Source organism: Danio rerio, chromosome 16, assembly GCF_049306965.1.
Source record: "Danio rerio strain Tuebingen ecotype United States chromosome 16, GRCz12tu, whole genome shotgun sequence".
Classification (NCBI taxonomy): domain Eukaryota; kingdom Metazoa; phylum Chordata; class Actinopteri; order Cypriniformes; family Danionidae; genus Danio; species Danio rerio.
The window spans coordinates 20,559,405-20,580,731 of NC_133191.1; the positions used below are offsets into that span (position 1 = coordinate 20,559,405).

Sequence of the window (21,327 nt, forward strand, 5' to 3'; positions counted from 1 at the left end):
TGGAAACTTCTGGAAGCTACATGCTACAAAGAATACTTCATCTGAGTTTGTTAAAGGAAGGATCAGTAAAGAGTAACTGATGGACGTCAGGATGGGTTTCTTCCATTTCTCAAGTGTAAGTACGTGCGGTTAAAGTTGTTGCCTCGTTGACTCTAGCTTGCAAATGTATTTAGTTGTGATTTGTTACTTGTAACCGAGTGTACTGTATCAGGTTAACTGGCTATATTCTCTTATCGCGTGCAAAGTCACGTTAAAAACGCGACGCGTGCTGCTTTGTTTATGGAGCTCCGTGGTAACGTTAGAGGTGTGCATACCCGCGGCTGTCCCCGCGCCAGATTTCTGCGGCGCGGGAATAAATTTCCGAATAAATCGCCGGAGCGGTCGGTAACGGGTTTGATTTGGGACGGGAGCGGGCTGCCTGAGAAAGAGAAAGATGTGTCTGCTTGGTGCTTGTGTGTTAGTGCGCACGCGCGCGTATGAGAGAGAGAGAGAGAGAGAGAGCGAGCGAGCGAGCGAGCGAGAGCTTTATGCTTGGTGCTGTGTGTGTGTTTATACAGATTTTCGGTTTTGTTCTCCCCCGCTCTTTAGCGGGATCGGGCGCGGCGGGCAGAATACGGGGCGTGTTCTAAGGCTAAAACCTGGCGGGTGCGGGCGGAAGCGGGAGCGTTCTCGTCCGGAGGTGTTTGTGTGTGTGTGGCAGCTAAAATCCACGCCTACACTATCTAGCGTGTATGAACTGTGATTACTTTTTAAATTGCTGATTAGCTATTGGCCATTTCACTCTCTGACTGAAGGCAGTCGACCAATCGCGACAGACTGTCATCGGTCCAATCAGCGCAGATTAGCTTCGCGCTAAGGAGGGGTTTGGGAACAAATGAATCACTGAACGATTCATACAGGAGTCGCTGGGATAATTAGGTAAAAATAAATGCAGATTATAAGACCATGAAAGTGTTTTTTGACCTTGCATGCATATTAGACTGTTGTTGGAGACCCTTACAACCAAGATATGACCCTATTTCATGTATAATATGGGCTCTTTAAGCTTGAAAGAATTCGTTTTGCTAGGGCAGATGGTTCTAAAAAGTTAAAAAATCTGGGGCCTCTTCCTTATCTTTTTAAGAGTTGAAAGTAGGGCTAGTTGATCAAGTAAAACTTAGTGGTGTATATTATTTACTCTAAATCAGGGGTGTCCAAACTCAGTCCTGGAGGGGCGGTATCCTGCATAGTTTAGCTCCAGCTTCCTAACACACTTTTCTGGATATTTCTAGTATACCTAGAAAGAGCTTAACTAGCTGGTTCAGGTGTGTTTAATTGTGGTTGCAACTAAAATAAGCAGGACACTGGCCCTCCATGACCGAGTTTGGACACCTCTGCTCTATATGGTATGTGTTTGGATGGACTGGTACCTGTTCTTTTATTAATTCACTTTTTTTTCAAATTTTTTTGGTTCTGTTTTGTTCTTATAAAAAAAAAAATGTATTAAAAACGTTCCTGAAAGGCCGCAGCTCTGCAAAGTTTAGTTCCAATCCTGCTTCAACACAATTACCTGTAGGTTTCAAACAAAACTAAAGGACTCAATTAGTTTTATCAAGTGTGTTTAATTAGGGTTGGAGCTAAACTGTGAAGAGCTGCAGCCATCCAGGAATTGTATTTGACACCTGTGGTAAATAGTTCATTACTTAATGTTAGTTAATTCATTCACTAACATTAACTAAGTAAGAGTATTCTTGTTAATAATTTATTAAACAGTTTACTTACTAATCATACTTACTAGTGCATTATTATTTATGCATTATTAAACTGCAAGTTTAAACAGCAATGTTACTTGTTAACATTAGTTATTGCAAAAAGGGTTAACATGAAGTAACAGTATTCAAATTAAATAACGTTTACAAGGTTGAATAAATCGAATTAACTGTAATTGTTTGTTCATGTTAATTAATACATGAACTAACATAATAGTAATGGACTATTATTTGAAAGTGTTACCAAAATACGTTTGCCTTGACTAATATAGTTCTCTCACCCTTTCTGACCATACTGCAGCACTCTCAGGCTGGGCCCGTACAGGTTTCGGATCCACTTGCTGGCCTGTTGCTGAGGATCCACGATCAGAGGCCATCGCTGGCTGGACTTTAGGATGGCTGCGTTTTCAATGGACAGCCGATCAGCTGGCAGGCCCTGGTTCTGCCAGCCTGCCACAGTGGCCTGGTCAGTCAGCATAAGTACAGGGTCCAGACCGTCTGTCAGCGGGACAGGGGTCTGGATCACGAGGTGTGAGGAGAGGAAGACAGACAGTGATGCTATTCAATTCAACGCTCCACTGGAGGGCAGACACAGTTGTATGGTAACAGGATTTTACAGTAGACAGCTCAGGAAGAAACAATGATCCAAAAACACTCTTAACCTTGACGAGAGGGTTGTTTAATGTCATAATATCACAGTCATTATCTGCATGATGTACCTGCACAGAACTTTATCATTCAGTAATATGCACTGAAAAAAATCATTCTATTAACTAGTGTTTTTGTTAGTGTTAAGTCCAAATATTTAAAAATGCCTAAATCACGAAGCATTTACTTAAAATTAAGCAAGTTAGTCCTTAAAACAAGCAAACTAATCTGCCAACAGGGTAAGCAAAATAATCTTATTTCAAAACTAAATCAAGGTAATCTTTGGTCACAATTTATGTTGATGGTCTCTCTGTTGAATTAAATTACATTGCATCTACATGCAAACTAATTCTCATTAGATTATAAGAAGACTGTTAGGTTGGGGTTGGGGTTGGGGTTAGGGTTAGTGCAAGTTGACATGTACTTGCAAAGTTTCTTATAGTCAGTAAAATGTCCTTTTAAGGAGCAGTATAAACAGATATTAAGCAGACAGTGTACTAACACTCAAATGGGTCATCAAAATAAATTGTTACCTAATCTACTTAGACTAGAAATAATACAAAAACAAAAAGTGTGGACAATTAGTTTACCTCTATAAGGATTACATTACTCTTAAATGATTAGTTCTTTTCTAGTATAAATATTTCTTGATTTACTAATGTCTTTGTTAGAAAAGTAAAGATCTAAAGAACTTATTTTTATTTTTTTGAGAACATTGCATCCATTCAGTGGACTTATACTTTTTATAGGTATTCTTTTACCAAGCAAAACCACATTTTCACAAAATAATAATAATAACAATACAACTAAAATGTAATAATATGAAATAACTACTTCCAATACCTATTTAACCACTATACTGCATGTCCCCAAAAAATGACAACTGAGAATAATGTGAAGCAGAAATCATACCCGGAGTTCTCTGAGGAAAGGAATCAGCATGTCGTGAAGGAGCTGATGGCGATATGGCTGTGTGAAATATCCAGCGTAGGAGACAAAAGCAGCTGCTATGAGCACATCACCACACACAGTCTTCAGCTGACCCTCCAGCTCCAGCTGACCCTCCGACCAGCGCACATTTTCTGCCTATAATCAACGAATTACTGGGTAAATCTAACTTAAGCAAGCAAAAACATATTATGTAACACAAGACAAAGACATCTTGTCACACTTTAAGTTAAGGTTCAAATTTTCACTACTACTACCTTTACCTAAAAGCTCAGTAAACTCCTAATGTATTGCTAATGTAAAAGTAGTAGTTGGGTTTAGGCAATGTTGAGGAAAGTTACTTTTGAAAGCATTACAATATAGGGCTCTATTTTGACGGTCCATGCGCAGAGCGCAAAACGCAGGGCGCAAATGCTTTCAGGGCGTGTCAGGACGCGTTTTTGCTAATTTAAGGATGGGAAATCTGCCTTGCGCCGCGGCGCATGGTCTAAAACGGTTGAGTTTATTTTCTTAATAAGTTATAGGTGTGTTTTGAGAATAAACCAATTAGAGTCTCATCTCCCATTCCCTTTAAGAGTCAGCTGATGCCAAGAGCGCATTTGCTATTTACAGGACGCAAAGTAAGTCTAAGTGAAAAAAATTTGCATTTTACATGCAAACAGTTAACAGTTGACAGTTTTTTAACAGAAAACTGTTAAACAGAGCATCTACTGCGTGAGAATGAGAGATAATGGAACTACTTTCACTTTCGCTCTTGGATAGGGAAACCTTTACGCACAGACATCAATTAGTCTATAAATAAATACTTTTGTTTGTTAAGCGCAAATATTCACTTCAAAACTATTTCTAAATTCAGTTCTAATTTCCAGCAAACAAATAAATGAATAATAATAGCGAAATGTGCTCAAAAACCTGAGTTATATGCTAAAACACATGCTGTGCCCCATATGGTCTAAAACCTGACAGGTGGGCAAATCTAAGCTTGTTTTTAATAAAACAAATATAAATATGGATATAATAAATAATATTGCTAATAATAATAATAACATTATACAAAAATAATTGTTATGAATGAACTGAAAAAGCCTCCCGAGATGAAGAAGACATAAAAGCAGTGGTTTTTCATATTTATGTAGGCTAGAAAATAATATATTTTGTAATATTTTAATCCTTTATATTTATATCCTATAACTATTCTTATTATATACTATATATATCCTTAATATTTACATTTTTTCATATGTAAAGATATTTGCCTATTGCTCTCTTGTGCGTATTAAGAAGTGCGTAAACGAGGGGCAACTCTGCGCCGGAGTTTAGACCGGGTTAGTTTTGGTCTAATGAAAAATCTTTTATAGTTTCTCAAAATAGCAATGCGCCAGCGGTCCGCCTCAGAACGCCTTCCTTTTAGACCAGAACGCCTATGGGCGCACAAAGGAGCGCTAATGCATTTGCTATTTAAACACCATAGCGTAACGCCTCAAAACGACTCTTGCGCCAAGCTGAAACTACCAAAAGACTACTGCGCCACGCCTTGCGCCACACTGCGCCGGGTGTATGATAGGGCCCATAGAGTTACTCACAAAAAGTAACCAATAGCATTACTTTGGAACTTTTTATGGAAAGTAATGCATGACTTTATACTTTTGAGTTACATTTACATTACTTTTCCTCACATGGCTGAGGCTTGATCTCTTTCAAAACTTACAGGTGCTTTATCCCTTTTTTTAATAGAGGAGCTCTGCATTCAGCAACCACCTTCATAACCTATATAATCATTCTACTTTAAAAAATTACATAAAAAATAATATTGTAGAATAATATTATCTTCTGAAAACTTCCTGACCCCTGAGCTATACTGATTATTGAAAGTTTGTACTTTTGTTCTTTTTACTAATTTGTCTGTTGAAATAAAGATTGCTATAAAGTCTATACAAGCACCAATATGAAATACTTTATATTAGGGTAAAAAAAAAATCTTAAACATTTAAACATTTAAAATGTTTATTAACATAATCCAGAAAAGATGATAAAAATACAATTATTATTATTATATAATGTGTTATTTTACTAATTACTTTAGAAAAGTAGTATTATGATCCGCATTACTTATAAAACATTACACCCAACAGGTAGGATTAGGGATGTAGAAGAAGTTCATACCTTATAAGAACTGATAAACAGCCAACTCATAATAACGGGCAGGTTATATGCCAATAATTAGTAGGAATTAGTATACTTAAACAAAAGTGTTACCTGAAATACTATCATGTTATTGTGGCCGTTAAAATGATCTGTAAATTTCATAAAATTATTTGTACATTAATTTATTTTCAAGATTGACTTAAAGGTTCCTTGAAATGCATTGAAACAAAGAATTTTTTAAATCGACAGGGTGGACATTTTAATCGTAATTAAAAAATATGGCTTATTTCACAGCTTAGCCAGAAGCTTTGACCTCGGTAAAGCTCATTTAACAGTTTATGACAACCCTAGTAATGCTGAGTTTGTATAACCATTTAAATTTCCTTGAAATCGCTTTAAAAAGCATTATGTATAGAACTAAAAGGGTCAGATGGTTTGGTGAACAGCTTGCATTGTGCACAGGTGCGGTTCGTGTGATACTAACAAAAACTAGACTTCATTGAACCTAATGGAAAGAATATTTACACATACAGAGTCATGTATGCATATGTGTGCCATTCACCATAATAAAACATTGTGTGAACAAATCATCTGCAACTATAATCTCTATGTATATAGTGGGAGAAGGAGCAAGAGTTCAGCTTCTAAAGAGCATTTAGGAAGACAAAATCAGATGAAAAGGCTGATCTTATTGGTGGAAGTGTAATGTATAGTCGAAGAACGTAGTGTAGTGAAAAAAAAAACAAAAAAATAATACTAAAAGTGATATTTGTACATAAAAGAATACAAGCCATATTTACCTGTAGTACAGTGCTGTTTATAATCTTCACTGCAATAAGAAGATGATTACTCAAAATTATAAAATATATTAAAATAAAAACAGCTACAGTACAATTTATATTTTACTGTATCAATATATTTATGTCACGAGTATTGATCAAATAAATGCAGACTATATTTCAAATACATAAATTATATCTTAACTATTATTGTAACATAACTAACAAAATGAGCGAGGCGAAGGAGAAGAAACATATTGTGCGATAAAAGCTCAAATGTAGCCTTCAAACCCAGATATAAACCTCACCTCTTAACCCATCTGCTGTCCCTTACCTCGCAATCGATCATAAACACAGACAGAGCATGAGCGATAATGTATACAGTCGCAATTCACCTAAACTGTCTTTGAAAGTTTAGTTACATTCTCACTCAGCATCAATGTAGCACTCATTTAAGACTTCAATAATATTGCAGCGATGCTACCGCAACGATAAATCTTGTCTGACATCGCCTTCGTAGGGGCCGAGCTTCCAGAACATGTCGCATAATAAATTCTCAGACAGTTAAAAATCACTATAATTTTAGCCTAATGCATTATGGATTGCTTGGAATATCACTCAGTCCTGGGTGAAGCGTTTTTAATTTCCAACAGCTGTTAAGGCTTTGAGGTAAGTTAATGATTACATATAGACGGGCTGATTTATTAGTCTAAACACTATTGCTTCCAGGTCAATGGCATAAAGACAAATCATTTGTCTTGATATGTTTAAAAGCCAAGCTGTCCCATTGGAACACTATTCATTTCTCTAAAGAAGAAAGTCGAACGTTTGGAATAAAAGCGTTAAAAGAAGCATTACGCAGGTATTATTTTCTTGCATTAACGCTGCTAACGATTTTACATAACCGCACAGAAATACAGTGGCCAGCATAAATGAGTACGCCCACTTTAAAAAATTAGGATTTTTATCCATTTCCCAGTCAATAGGGACAATTTTTCTACAAAACCCTTTTATTAAAGTTATATCCATTAGTGAATATAAGTGTGGTCACATATTGCAGATAAGAACAATAATACATTAAATTTAAATTAGGTGTTGAAAAAATAATACAAAAACACAATAAATAAATAGATTTTACAACTAATTAATTGTTTAATGTATTCTTATACATTAATTCTTTTTGCTCCATGATCATTAATTACATTAAATTGTGCTATTTTTTGCTGGCCACTGTATACAGTTGAAGTCAGAATTATTAGCCCCCCTGAATTACTGTCCCCGTTTGTATTTTTTCTCCAATTTCTGTTTAACTGAGAGAAGATTTTCTCAACACATTTCTTAACATTATAGTTTTAATAATTCATTTCTAATAACTAATTTATTTTATCATTGCCATGATGACAGTACATAGCATTTGACTAGATATTTTTAAGACACTTCTATACAGCTTTAAGTGAAACTTAAAGCCTTAACTAGGTTAATTAGGTTAACTAGGCAGGTTAGGGTAATTGGGCAAGTTATTGTATAATGATGTTTTTTTCTGTAGACCATCAAAAAAAAAAAAAAAAAAAAAAAAAAAAAAAAAAATATATATATATATATATATATATATATATATATATATATATATATATATATATATATATATATATATATATATATATATATATATATATCAGGGTATCTGCACATTTTTTAACAGGAAATTTAATACCTTTTAAGACCTTTTTAAGACCTCTAAAATGAAAATTTAAGACCTTACCTATACAAAAAAAACAGGAAAATGTTCAGTGTGTCAACACAAAATGATGTGGTGAAGCATTAGCGCGGCACAACTCACCAGAGCCACGCTCAAGACAGGTCAAAGGGACGCAAAAACTTTTATGCCGAGTGCTGTTTGACCTTACAACCCTGACAACAGGGTACCGGTCTCGTCAGTTGACCAAAGTCTAAAGTGCAAGTCTAAGTCTTTGTTGCTGCGTTCATGGACTCATCGAACATTATGATGAAAGCGCCCTTGTTTGCTCGTGAAATTAGTTTCTTTTTTAGGTATGGGGCAACAACAAATCGTGCTAAATATACTGTTTTGTCTCTTCCACATGTGAACGTACTCGCACACTCGGTGTGTAGAAAAACTAGGTGGACTTCCTCATTTAAGGTGTACGAGTGGTGGCGGCTTGCGGTTTGAAATACCCACAGTATTTCGGCCTTAAATGTAACTATATTCGCAAAGCTGCAGAAGGCATTGCTTGAAGTGGACGGCCTTGTGGAAGGCTCAGGTCAAAGTGCTCGATGAGAACTTACTTATGGGCAAACTACTTGCCTGCGACTACACATACTTTTTGTGCTTCTCTGCTTTCATGTGTGAATCGAGCGCTTTGCGTTCCATTGTCCCCAGTTTTATCGTCTTTTTAGATAAAGCACACCTCCCTTCTTGATTACTGGCTGTTTTCTTTAGCCCCCCCACCCCCGATAATTTTCGTCCTCCAACCAATTGTCATCAAACAAACATTTGCCCATGCTTGCGATGAACGCAACGCATTCATCAATCACTTATTCGTATGTCACCTATGGAATGATGCAGGTTGCACCCACAAAGTGCTGCCCCCAAATGTTGCGCTGGTCAAATATAGGTTAAAAAAAATAAATAAAAAAGACAAGTTGGACATGAAATTTAAGATCCCACATGAAATTTAAGACCTCCTTATGGAAAATTACAGAATTCAAGACATTTTCAGACCTTAAAAATCTAAAATTTTATTTAAGACATTTCAAGACTTTTTAAGGACCCGCGGGGACCCTGATATATATATATATATATATATATATATATATATATATATATATATATATATATATATATATATATATATATATATATATATATATATTTATATTTTTTTATAAAAAATATTATCAGACACACTGTGAAAATTTCCTTGCTCTGTTAAACATCATTTGAAAATATTTTAAAATAAAAAAATAAAATTCAAAGAGGGGCTAATAATTGACTTCAACTGCATGTAATCAATGCTAATATCACTTGAAATTTTTAGCATATACACACAAACTGCATAAAAACAAATGCTGGATAAGTTGGTGGTTTATTCCGCTGTGGCGGCCCAAGATTAATAAAGAGACTAAGCCAAAAGGAAAATGAATGAATGAATGCTTTTTCAGTAACCTTTATAAGTTGCTTTCTTCAACCAGAATTGTTAAAAATATATTATTTCATGTGATAAAACTTTTGGGTGAACTTGAAAGGTCCAATAATATTAAAATAAAGTTTTTAGATGTTAGAATCAGTATTATTGATTTTTAGGTTATCTATAAGCTAGTGTGCGCCAAAATAGTGCCAAAATTTCCTTTAAAAGCTACAAAACTGATATAAACATGTAAAGCTTGTAGTTTGTCATTTTAGTTTTATTCACGTCCCCTCATACTACAGGTCTCATCACATCATAACCAATTAAATGCTCTCTAGTATCTGACATGCCCCGCCCCCTTCAAGACGCTTTTCATTTGCTTGTTTTATTTGATGCACTTGAGCTCAACCACTCTCAGGCCTTGTTTACACTAATACACTAATAAATTTTAGTTTTAGTTTTTAGTTTTGTTTTTTTAGCGTTTTACAATGAAAATGATCCGCGTCCACACTGGGGTTTCACCCAGCGTTTCTAAACAACTCTCCGTCCACACTACACCGCTAAAAATGCACATTACGTGACCACATGCACTGCAACGATGAGAGCAGCCACGTTGGACTGTTCAAGATCAAGGATCTACCGTTGGATCTAATGTCAATATTTTTGTTAAATGTGACATTTAATTAATCTTGTTGTCTGCATCTAACGACAAATTCCCTGACTTTGGTCTTTTAAATCTATTACTTGCTGGTAACGTGTTTTGGCTGAGCGCAAATATAAGTTAATGATAAGTTAATGTACACTGATTCTGCACATTTGACTGATTGCTTGCCTTTATTTCCTATAATATAAACAATTGTACGTTATACTTTTATATTGGCCTTTACTGACAATTAACACTGATATTCAGCAAAAGAGACAGGCTATGTTTCATATTTTCAATGAAAATTAAAGGAGGCAGTTATGTTATAGGCTCCATTTTGTTATGAATATGCATACAGTAAACATGACGCTCATATAAATATGTAGCTTCACGACGCCTCAGCTTATTTGGTGTCTGTTAAGTTGTTAATATAAAAAAAGGTAGTTCCTTTTATCATGTTTTTATTTTATCGTTAAGAAAGTGAAACAACGTAACCAGGATAATGTGAATGAGGTTATAAAGTACCCTGATCCCTTTGAAGATTTACCCGATGTGTCCTCGGGAGTTTATTTTCAATGTCAAACTTGCAAAGTCTGAACTTACAAGGAGGGGCTGCAAGACTGAACTTTGTTTAGGCTACTTAATATTGAGGCAAAAAGGCCTCAATATATATTGAGGCAAAAATCATCCTCCATTTTAAAATGTCTGTTTTTCCTTATCCACACTGACACAGAGCAACATGGTTTTTAATTGAAAACAGCCTCTTCAACATTTTCAAAAAGCCCTGTTTTCGGGGCTCGAAAACTCTGGTGTAGCGTGGATAGAAGGTGTAACCTTAGCAAAACTTATGCTTTATAAAACTAAAACGTATTAGTCTATATGGGGCCTCAGTAGCAGAGCTGTGATAAAACAAAAGCTATTGGCTATTTTTTTTAAAGGGGATGACCTTCTCTATGTTCCACCCTCTTATAATGTTTTAGTTGAGATTATGTCAAAGATCAAATAAAATTGCATATTTCAAAGCACTTCATGGGACGTTTAAGGTGTTTTGCCTTTATAGGGCAGTATTGTACACGTTACAGTGAACCTTTTAAAGTATCAATTAATTTTGTATTAACTGTTTTTTTTTTTTTTTTTTTATGAGGTTCCTCAAACTGCACCTTTTGAAACAGTCAAGCACGAAAGTATTCATACCCCTGGGATATTTGTCTTATATATGTATATATATATATATATATATATATATGTATTTATTTGTCTTATATATTTGGCTTGACTTTATATTGAAATAAATGATTGTTTATAACAATCATTGCTTGTAACAATCAGACTAGCATATTCACCCCAAAGATCTCAAACTTTTTTTAAAATAACTCCTTTAATTATAATATTTAAATATTTCAAATAATCCATTAACCATTTAAAATCATTGACAATATTTTTTTAGAAATCTTGCCAGTTTTAAATGTAAATGTAAATGTATGCTAGTGCGACTTTGAATAATTGAAAGTTACTTATTTCAAAGCTTTCAACACAAATCCATTTCACCCCTCATAAACCAATTACCCTGATCACCCCATTCAGGAAAACAGATAGCAGATGAATGCATGCCCTTCTTGTTTTTCGCCATCCTGAATTGGCCAACAGCCATCTAAGCCTCCTGCCCAAATCAATGGTGCATTTGCCTTCCTTCCGAACGCTCGATTTCAGCGTCTGGCCAAACATTTAAGCCATGACCACCTCCCCATTGACCCAAGCCAAATTCATGTTGAGTTCGGGTCTGTTTTTGTCCAGACCCTCTCCTCTCACAGCCATCCCGTACCTGCAGGCCTCCCACCAGCCGATTGGCCAGTTTAATAGTCTGGCTGGTGCGAGTCACTTCCTCCTGGCAGCGCAGTTTCTCAGTCGCTGCCCTCTCAAACTGAGCTGTTAGGCTTTGCAGGTGCCGGTCCAGATCCTGTCAGCACAAAGCAGGTATAAGATATACTGCTTTATATTTCAATATTGAGTTTACAGTCACTGACTGCTTATGGTGTGTTTATTGTATAAAATGAAGCTATTTAGATTATACTTACTTCCAGTTTCCTTCGAACGCTGAGGAGTTTTGTGGTAGCAGTTTCTAGTTCACTGTTGGCTTGTGCCAGAGCCAGACGTTTCGGTGCAACCTCACAATAAACCTGAGCAAAAGAAAACGTATTTTCTTTTCATAGATAGGCTAATAATTGAAATAAAAGATTTGTTATTTGTCCTTTTAAAGCTTAACACAAAAATACAGTTTTTTCCACAATATTTCCTAAATATATATTCAAGCATTTATTTTTTTTACATATAGCTAAATCCTTATTATTTTCATCTATTTTGAAAGATTTTTATAAAGTTAAAAGTAAAATTACTGAAATTATTTACTGAATAAAATACTGTACTGAATTTATTATTTAATTTTAAATGTGCGTTTTTGCAAAAATAATCATGTATTTTAATTATAAACTAAATTTTAATTCTTAAAAAAAAGTTTTACATTAAACTTTTCAGCATTTTCCCCATGTTTCTGTAGCTGTGTCTCAAGTCAGAGGCTGCATCCTCCGAAGAATGCAATTGAAGTGCGCTGCGTCATCGTGGAATGACAAAGGCTGTCTCTTTTCCAAAAAATTCAAAGGCTCCTTCAAACGCAGCCTCAAAACACGTTCGTTTCTCATGTGCTGAAGCACACAACCGGTAGATCCTTAGCGGCCTCGAACATCCCAAGATTCATTCTGCTCTAATAACGGCAGGACGCTTTTAAAAGAAAACTCCGGGTTTATTTCACGTGGGGAAAAAAAAAAAAAAAAAAAAAAAATATATATATATATATAATGACATATCTTACTAAAGAATGATTTTATAGATAGTTTACATTTTTATGTGTACATGTATGGATTAAAGGAAATAAATTTCCAGTTTCTGTAAACCTTGCTTTGACTTCAGATTGTTTAAAAAAAGTTTTAAAATCACTTTGAAAAAAAGTCATTACAAATTTTATCAGCAGCTGTTACGGTTGCCTGGAGACAAGATCCGTCCTCTGTAGGCTAGACCGTCTCATTTTGAAATGCTTGGTTCAGCCTGTGTGGACTTTGAAGGGTTATCGAATGCATTTTGGTTCATGTATATTTTAATTCCACAACATTGTTATCTATATTAGTCAAATACAAAAATTCTTGTCATTTTTAAATCTAAACAATTTTTTGAAATTTTCATAACTGTTTTCCAGGTTTTTAACTATGTTTTTAGAATTCATAAATTCTTCAAATTGCAATGATATACAGCTGAAGTCAGAATTATTAGCCCCCCTTCGATTTTTAAAAAAATATATTTTACAAATGATGTTTAACAGAGCGAGGAAATTTTCACAGTATGTTCTTCTGAAGAAATTCTTATTTATTTTATTTTGACTAGAATAAAATCAGTTTTTAATTAAAAAAAAAAAACATTTTAATATCAAAATTATAGCCTGTTTAAGCTATATATTTTTTTCGATTGTCTACAGAACAAACCATCGTTGTACAATAAGTTGGCTAATTAACCTAACTTGCCAAGTTAACCTAATTGACCTAGTTACAGTAAGCCTTTAAATGTCCCTTTAAGCTGTATAGAAGTGTCTTGAAAAATGTCTAGTCAAATATTATGTACTGTCATTGTGGCAAAAATAAAATAAATCAGTTATTAGAAATCAGTTATAAAAACTATTAAGTTAAGAAATGTGTTGAAAAAATTCTCTCTGTTAAACAGAAATTGGGGAAAAATAAACAGAGGGGATAATAATTCTGACTTCAAATTTATCTATGCATTAAAAAATAAATAAATAAAAGTAAATAAAAGCACTTTAACTTTAGAAAAGTATTTTGCTTTCCAAATCCTTTCTCAAGCAAATTAATATCATTTATAGAAATACTAATAGTGTTTTATACATGTACTGTATTTTAAACCATCTTTATCCATTCTAATTCAAATAAAATATGTCTTTTTTTCCTTATATTGCAGGTTACATGCATTTAAATTAAGTCAGTTCTTTACCTCATAGTAGCGCACAATGTTGATGATCCAGGCACAGAGACCTGCAGCTGCATAGGACTTGGTCCGGACGTGATCGGGATGAAACTCTGGATTTTTAAGGTATTCTTGCTTTACCACATTCAGACACGACTGAGGGATGTGCTCTTTATCGTAAGAAAGAAGAGCCTGCAGAAAGTCATCCACCTGCAGCACACCAGAGATATGTCACTATCAGTTAAACTGTTAAATAAAGTTGTTTCTTTTATATGGACACAAAGTATTCTCGTAGCTTAATAATATTCTGGTTAATCCACTAAAGGCATATGGTCTGTTTTGTTTGGTATTTTTATGGACTTTGAATGAGTCAGGAATCTTGCTGTAGACTATATGGATGATGAGAAAGCTCTCTAATCTAAAATAAATCTGTTACTAATGTGGGAACTAACACATTAAGTATTAATGACATTGCTAACATTTTAACACATTGACATGTCCAAGCACACTGTTAGCATGTTCCTAAATTATACTACTACAGTGTTAGCATGATTTACAATGCTGACATGGTTTTATCATCTTCACAACATTGTCATTGCATTTTTACTTTTGTAAGTTTGTTGTATGGTGTAAAACATTAAATTCAATTAGTTTGTCATAGGGCATCCCAAACGAAGGGCCAGAGAGATATGACTTGCATAATGAGTGATAACTCAACAGCAAATAAGAGCCCATATGCTGTATTTTTGCTTCTTAAGACACCCACAGTGGCTTTTTCTACATTAAAATGTTACTATATTGTATTTTGCAACTCTAAAAAAGCACTGCATTGTACAATGGACTTTTTTTTTAAAAACATTAAAATGTTGTATTTCAAAGTAGGCTTCTTCAACATTCAGACACATTCATATGTTATTGATTTTGTTTGTACAATTATATAGTCTGAAGAATAATCCTGGTTTCACGATTATGACGTCTAATGTATATTCAAGCGTTATATTAGGTAAGTAGCTATTTAGATTAACTGTTGTTGCCATTCCGGTTCGTAAATACATAATCATTTTAACATTAATTCGTCTAACATATCTTTTGTTTGGATTGCACTGAAAGGCACGCACAACTCTGACTGTAAGGTGTTTTCTATCACGTGTGTCCGGTCACACGCAAGCGCGTTGCTATGCTTGTGCATGCATATTGTCATATATTCTTATAATATAAATAACAAAATTGCAAAAAAAAAAAAAAACGTGATATGGAAACAGCTACTGCTATAGTTAATCCAGTGTGCGTGCATATTAGCCTTGGTGTACAAACTTGGAACTTTAAACTAGCGCACAGTTGGCAACTTGGCATAACTTTGTTTAATTGCAGCAGTTTCGTTTCTTTCCGTGCAACAGAAATGCGGCTTAGAGAAGCCTTAACAATGAATCAACTGTGACAAATTAAAGTGCAGTGAATAGTAAATGAGCTAATTGTTGCTTCCTTAATAACGATATCAGTGCATTGTACAAAAGGTCTTTTCTACAAACATATCCAAATGTTTTCGGCTGCCCGCCGTTTATGGTGATTCACACTCTGTGCGGCCTTCAACTGCAGTTTGTGCTAGACTGAACAGACGCACATTGCTTCATAACTATAACAGCCGTTTTTCAATTAAACAAAATTTATTTTTGCTGTCTTGGTCATACTGTTTGAAGGGCTGGAACTAATTGCCTTGGGAGCCAGGTTCGGCCGAGAGGCCACCAATTGAATGGTGTAAAACATACCAATGCTCCAATTAGTATGTTCAGCAGATGGCAAGCATGAATTGACTTTATTTAGATGTAATTATAGATTACTAGGTATAATGTTGTTAGCATTGTTTTAACACTATACTAGCATAACTAAGCAAGATGTTAACATGCTTCTAGAATGATTAGCGCATGTATTAGCATTTTAGCATGTCTATCACAATGGTAACATGAATTGTTAGAATGTTAATATAGATTGTTACTAACACATTGCTAATGTGAATAACATGTTGTTAGCATGGTTCTCATGCTTGGCATGTTTAGGCAAGGCAAGGCAAGGCAAGTTTATTTATATAACACATTTCATACACAATGGCAATTCAAAGTGCTTTACATAAACAAGAATAAAAGAAACAAGTAAAATAAAAATAAAAACAAATAAAAAAAATGCATAAAAACAAAACAAAACATAAAAACAGGTAAAATGTGATATGAAAGAATGAAGAAGAAGAGAAAAACATGATAGTGCAATCTGTCGGACGCAGCACAGTGCTCATTCAGTAAAGGCACAGCTAAACAGATGTGTTTTCAGTCTTGATTTGAATGTGCCTAATGTTGGAGCACATCTGATCATTTCTGGAAGCTGATTCCAGCAGCGAGGGGCATAGTGGCTAAAAGCCGATTCACCCTGCTTTGACTGAACTCTTGGAACTTCTAGTTTATATGATGCTAAAGATCTGAGTGATCTGTTAGGTTTGTATTGAGTGAGCATATCTGTGATGTATTTAGGTCCTAGGCCATTTAGTGATTTATAGACCAGTAATAATACTTTAAAATCTATTCTGAATGTAACTGGCAGCCAGTGTAAAGACCTGAGGACAGGTGTGATGTGCTCTGATTTTCTGGTTCTGGTCAGAATTCTGGCTGCAGCGTTCTGGATGAGCTGCAACTGTCTGACTGTCTTTTTAGGAAGACCAGTGAGGAGTCCATTACAGTAATCCACCCTGCTGCTGATAAAAGCATGAACAAGTTTTTCTAAATCTTCACTAGAAACAAAGCATCTGATTCTTGCTATGTTTTTGAGATGATAGTATGCTGATTTACTGACTGCTTTGACATGACTGTTGAAACTCAGATCTGACTCCAGAGTCACACCAAGATTCTTGACCTTATTTTTTGTCGTTTGACCTTTAGTACCAAGGTACGCATTTACCTTGAGAACCTCATCTTTGTTTCCAAACACAATAATTTCAGTTTTCTCTTTGTTTAACTGAAGAAAGTTTTGGCACATCCAATTGCTCATTTCATCAATGCATTGGCAGAGGGTGTCAATGGGGCTGTAGTCATTAGGCTGTAAGGCTAGGTAGATCTGAGTGTCATCAGCATAGCTGTGGTAGGAGATTTGGTTCTTTCTCATTATTTGGCTCAGAGGGAGCATGTAAAGGTTGAACAGGAGAGGTGCCAGAATCGAGCCTTGTGGGACTCCACACGTCATGGGTGTCCACCTCGACCTATGGTCACCTATACTGACATGGTAACCTCTACCTTCTAGGTAAGATCTAAACCATTTGAGGACCGTGCCAGACAGCCCAACCCAGTTTTCCAGCCTATCCAGAAGTATGCTGTGATCGACAGTGTCAAATGCAGCACTGAGATCCAACAATACCAGCACTGTTATTTTACCTGAATCTGTATTTAGGCGTATATCATTGATTATCTTTATGAGAGCGCTCTCTGTACTGTGATGTGCTCTGAACCCCGATTGAAAATTGTCTAAACACCCCCTGAAGTTTAAGAACTTGTTGACCTGGTTAAAAACAACTTTTTCAATGATTTTGCCAATGAAAGGGAGATTTGAGATTGGCCTGTAATTGCTCAATAGGGTGTTATCCAGGTTGCTCTTCTTCAAGAGGGGTTTAACAACTGCAGTTTTAAGTGAGGTTGGAAAAATCCCTGATAGAAGTGAAGCATTTACCACTTTTAGAAGATCCATTTCTAAACAGGTAAACACCGTTTTGAAGAATGATGTGGGGAGCGTGTCAAGACTGCAGGTTGATGTTTTCATAACTTGCACAATCTCTTCTAAGATTTTGCTGTTAATTGCCATGAAATCAGACATAATGTCTGATTTCTTAAGTTGTGGTTGAGCTTGTTTGATATCGACACAACTTGGCTGATTGGATGAGCTGATTGCCTTTCTGATATTATTAATCTTATCAGTGAAGAAATGAGCAAACTCATTACATTTGCTTTCAGAGAGGAGCTCACTTGGAATCTGACTGGGGGGGTTTGTGAGTCTCTCTATCGTTGCAAATAGTGTACGAGCATTATTTAAGTTGCTGTTTATAAGGCTTGAAAAGAAAGTCTGTCTAGCAGTGTTTAGTTACATATTAAAGGCATGAAGACTGTCTTTATAGATGTTATAATGGACTACTAGTTTCGTCTTTCTCCACATACGCTCAGCTTTTCTGCACTGCCTTTTCATCATTTGTACTCTCGGTGACCTTGTCCAAGATCCCTTTTGCCTGCCAGTCATCTTCTTGACTTTAACAGGAGCGATGTCATTTATGACATTCTTAATTTTAGAATTGAACAAATCAAGGAGAGAATCAACAGAATCTGCAGATATACTTGGTGCTAGCGATATGGCCTTCATAAACTGCTCACTAGTGTTCTCATTTATGCAACTCTTTCTGACAGAGACAGATCTGTCTTTAATAGCTGGAGTGATCAATATATCAAAAAAGATACAGAAATGATCAGATAGTGCCACATCCTTAACAACAGTTGATGAAATGTGTAAACCCTTAGTTATAAGTAGATCAAGGGTGTGTCCACGATTGTGTGTGGGTCCTTGAACATGCTGAGTCAGATCAAAAGTGTTAAAAACAGTCATCAGTTCTTTTACAGCATTGATTTCTGGATTATCAATGTGAATATTAAAATCCCCAGCAATACTAAAATAATCAAATTCAGAGGTTACTATTGATAACAGTTCTGTAAAATCCTCAATAAAAGCTGGAGAATATTTTGGAGGTCTGTAGATAATGATCAGTAAGATGCGTGGAGACCCTTTTAGTGCTATACTCAGATATTCAAAAGACAGATAGTCACCAAATGACACTTGTTTACATTCATACACATCTTTAAACAGGGCAGCGATGCCTCCACCTCTCCTATTAACTCTGCAAACACTCAAAAAGTCAAAGTTTAAAGGGGCTGCTTCATTCAGAACTGCTGCACTACAACTGTCATCTAGCCAAGTTTCAGTTAAAAGCATAAAATCAAGGCAATTTGTGGTGATAAAATCATTGACTAAAAGAGACTTATTGTTGAGCGATCTTATGTTTAAAAGCGCTAACTTAACAGTTTTAGCTGTTTTTTCTATAGTAGTCTCAGATCTACATTTAATAGACACCAGATTTGAATGATTTGCTAAACGGCCTGATGAAGTCTTTGGTTTTCTGTCACTTAACACAACACATATCTGCTTAGAGAAAGCTACAGACACACTGGGTTCCTGCTTGTTCTGAAAACATTTGATAAAGACACTGTTATCTAAGCAGGTCCCCGACACACATCACAGAGAGCTCTTGTGTTCACCAGCTGAAGATGGGGCGTTGTTGTTTGGGCCCTGGCGGTGTGATCGGAGGGCTCTTCCAGGTGGGCTCATAGGTGGTTGTGGAGCAGGCCGCTTTTTGGTTGGTAACTGGGGGCTTGCGGCAATGGAGTGTGAAAGTTTAGTTCCAGCATACACCAGTTCCTCCATCTTTTTTGAAAAACCCAAGAGTGGTGAACATTGTGACAATGAGAACGTGTCCGGTGACAGAGGCTGTGCATCTGGAGATTCTGTCTGCAGAAATATGTTTTCCTGAGGATCATTTTTAAATGACGAGACTTGATGCTGTTCTGATGCGTCACAGTCTGCCAGTGTTGAGCAGAGGGCAACTGATAGTGTCTCTATCAACATTGGGTGTTTTGGCTGCGTGGCATTATCACTGTCCTTGGGTGATTCGTCAGCCACAAGTCCACTCAGGAGCTGATTTGAAGTCCTGTGGTCATCTGGACATTTGCTAGGTGTGTGTTTGCAATTCAGTTCAGTGGCATACACAGCTGATGGATGATTGAGGGAGAAAAAAAATATTGTCCTTTAGCACCTTTGCACCAAGTTTGTTTGGATGAAGGCCGTCTGATGTAAACAGCTGTCTTTGGTTCCAGAAGAGATAGAAGTTGTCGATAAAATTCAGTCCTTTCTTGTTACATGTTTTCTGTAGCCATACATTTAGACCAAGAAGCCGTGAAAACATATTTGTCCCTCTTGCAGGGAGTGGTCCACTTATGAACGCCTGAACCTTCAATTTTTCAGCTGTTTCCAAGAGCTCACAGAAATCTTTCTTGAGCAGTTCTGACTGTTCTTTCCGAATATCATTCTTCCCCACATGGATGATAATCCGTTTTGCCGTCTTGTGCTTTTTCAGAATTTCCTCAAGCTCTTTGTTTACATCAGAAACTGTTGCATGAGGAAAGCAGTATGTCATTGTAGATCTGCTCCTGAAATTCTTGATTATTGAATCTCCTACGACTAGTGTTCTTATCTCAGGTGCGATCGGAGCAGAATGTTGCTGTCTAGTCGGCCTTGAGCCTCTGTTCCATGCAGAATTAGTTGCTGAATCATGCGATCTCTGTCTGACTACATTTGGGGATTCTTTACCCATATTACTCAAAACTTCATATCTGTTCTGAAGCTGTATTTGAGTCCGAGCTGTATTTGGGGTAGAAGACGCTAATGCAGCAGCGTATGATCTGACCCCTCGAGTACCCTTTGGTCTCGCACCTTGTTTATGCCAATGCTCATTTTCAACAGTTCTTTTCTGTTTTTCTGTGCTCAAAACAGTAGCAGGAACAGATTTATGGGACTCACCGGCTGTGTGCTGAGAGAATCCACAATGAAGCTGAAGTTCTGGTCGGATCGCAAGCAACTTCGTTTCAAGAACTGCAATCTTTTGTAGAAGTTTGTGGCAGTTTGTACAGCAGTGAGAATCTGAATTAATCCGATCCAGAGGCATTTTCACAGCCGTGTCTTCCTGTCTCCGGAATGTAAGCAGCTGATAGCTGGTAGCGGGAGGATTGTTTAGACCAGTGGTTCACAACCTTTTTCTCTGGGGCCCCCCCCATGAACATATACAAACATTGGAGCCCCCCCACCATATAAATACACACGCACGCACACACATATGTACCGTATATATATATATATATATATATATATATATATATATATATATATATATATATATATATATATATTACTGTATGTGTGTGTTTATGTGCATTTAGATAGGCTTTGTCATACTGTCTAATCTTTTTCTTCGCCTCTGAAGAATCATTAGATTGACGTTTGTCTGCCATTTTTGTTTTGATTTTGCCTTTACGAGAAGTTGGACAAGCACATTGCACAAGTGAGCAAAATGTAAAAAATTATTTAGAGTGATTTATTTTAATTATTTTTACTATTAT

At 35.9% G+C, this 21,327-nt stretch overlaps 1 protein-coding gene across 2 annotated transcripts in view; it reads right to left on the bottom strand.

Moving 5' to 3' along the window:
• si:dkey-233k19.3 overlaps nt 1-21,327 on the bottom strand; it is a 199,529-nt gene that overhangs the window by 35,952 nt on the left and 142,250 nt on the right. The window contains exons 1-6 of one of the 2 annotated variants that reach the window (XM_073925461.1): nt 20,732-20,924; nt 14,108-14,290; nt 12,133-12,234; nt 11,880-12,014; nt 3,309-3,482; nt 2,030-2,265 (exon numbers count right to left, since the gene is read on the bottom strand). In XM_073925461.1, the coding sequence (XP_073781562.1) occupies nt 2,030-2,265; nt 3,309-3,338 (266 nt within the window). In that variant the 5' untranslated portion in view covers nt 3,339-3,482; nt 11,880-12,014; nt 12,133-12,234; nt 14,108-14,290; nt 20,732-20,924. Of the gene's footprint in view, nt 1-2,029; nt 2,266-3,308; nt 3,483-11,879; nt 12,015-12,132; nt 12,235-14,107; nt 14,291-20,731; nt 20,925-21,327 lie in introns of those variants that run through there. The other variant, XM_009292264.5, reaches the window with a different exon arrangement.